The sequence below is a fragment of the Pinus tabuliformis genome, chromosome 3_1 (genome assembly GCF_031772625.1).
Source record: "Pinus tabuliformis cultivar Carrire ecotype Pingquan chromosome 3_1, CPIR1, whole genome shotgun sequence".
Lineage (NCBI taxonomy): Eukaryota > Viridiplantae > Streptophyta > Pinopsida > Pinales > Pinaceae > Pinus > Pinus tabuliformis.
Genome location: NC_142301.1, coordinates 183402834 through 183404442, shown reverse-complemented (window position 1 = coordinate 183404442; position 1609 = coordinate 183402834). Strand labels below are relative to the sequence as shown.

General features: G+C 39.7%; 1 protein-coding gene across 1 annotated transcript; it reads left to right on the top strand.

The window, feature by feature from the left end:
- Positions 1 to 206: 206 nt before the first annotated feature.
- Positions 207 to 839, top strand: LOC149186400 (uncharacterized). Its single transcript, XM_089409331.1, has one exon. The coding sequence runs from the start codon at positions 207 to 209 to the stop codon at positions 837 to 839; it is 633 nt and encodes a 210-aa protein (XP_089265457.1).
- Positions 840 to 1609: the final 770 nt, after the last annotated feature.

Here is a 1609-nt window from a genome sequence, read left to right as displayed (position 1 = left end):
CCATACGACCCCAATTACCTGTACAGTCTAACCCTAACCCAAATAATAAGGCAGCCCAAAACATAGAGGCCCCCACTTCTTTCTAGACTTACTACGTTACTCCTATTGAATGTAATGAAATTCATCTTCGGTCAGGGAAAGTAGTAAATCCAAAAACCTCCCCCATTATTACTGAAGAGGAATGTGAATCACCCAGAGAAGATACTATGGACCTTGAAGAGGTTGTTACACCTGTAACAACCAATTCGAATAAAGTTGATACACCTATAATAACAAATCCAACTGTTGTGGTAACTAAGGATCCCCCGTATCCACAAAGACTAGCTGAAACTGGGATGATTCCACAACCTGAATCTGATTTTCTCAAGGAGTTAAAAAAATTGCACATACGAATTCCTTTACTGCAAGCCATTAAAGATGTCCCTATCTATGCGAAGACAGTAAGAGACCTATGTGTTAAGAAACCTGGAAGGAATCCCAAAGACCCTGTTACCATCCATGTGATGGGGAAATTGTCAGAACTGATGACTAGTCAACCTCTTTTGACTAAATATAATGATCCAGGGAATCCTACAGTCACTGTTTACATTGATGACAAGCCCATTCCCAATACACTAATTGATTTAGGGGCAACAATCAATGTAATGACCAAGGAGGTCTTCACTACTTTAGGATTACACGGACTAAGACAAACACCTACAATGTTAGAATTGACAGGCAGATCACGTGTTAAACCTGAAGGAATGTTAGAAGACATAGTGATCACGGTGGATTCCTGGAGATATCCAGCAGACTTTCTTATTTTACAAACCAAATCAAACCTGGGGGGCATCCCTTGATTCTAGGAAGGCCTTGGTTGGCTACTGCAGATGCATTTATAGGATGCAGGTCTGGGTATATGACAATTTCAGATGGACAGGCCACGAAGAACCTCAACCTTTACCCCCTAGAAAAACCAAGTAAGGGTTTGGAAAACCCCTTATGGGATGAATTTGAACCTGAATCAGATTATTCCCAGCCACTCCTCACTCTTAGAAAAGCCCAATATTTTAAGAACGAAACAGAGGATGATATTGTTAATGGCTTTATCAGTAATTATCTTGTTGTTACTTCTATTGAAGATTTAGGGGTAGAAGATACCATGGAAGATTTGAATTTAGAGCATATGAAAACCACCCCTAATCTCAAAAGTAGCCCTGTTGAAATAGAGCCAAGAAAAATCTTAAATATTAATCCTAACCTGACTCCCGAATAGAAAAAGACATTGTCACAACTGTTATAGAAACACAAAAAGGCATTTGCATGGGATTACACAGACATGAAGGGAATTCACCCTAATCTATGCACCCACCACATCTATGTGAAAGAAGATTGCACTCCAGTTAGGCAGCCACAACGACGTATGAACCCAACACTCAAGGAAGTAGTGAAAGAAGAACTACAAAAACTTCTAAATGCCAACTTCATTTATCCCATCTCCGACAACCAATGGGTATCTCCACTTGTTATTGTTCCTAAAAAGAACGACAAGTGGAGGATCTGTGTGGATTATAAAGAGCTTAATAAATCCACTCAAAAGGACCATTTCCCTTTACCATTCATAGACCAA

What these genes read in the sequence shown, in the direction of transcription:
- LOC149186400 (XM_089409331.1), top strand. Translation starts at nt 207, where the DNA reads ATGGACCTTGAAGAGGTTGTTACACCTGTAACAACCAATTCGAATAAA.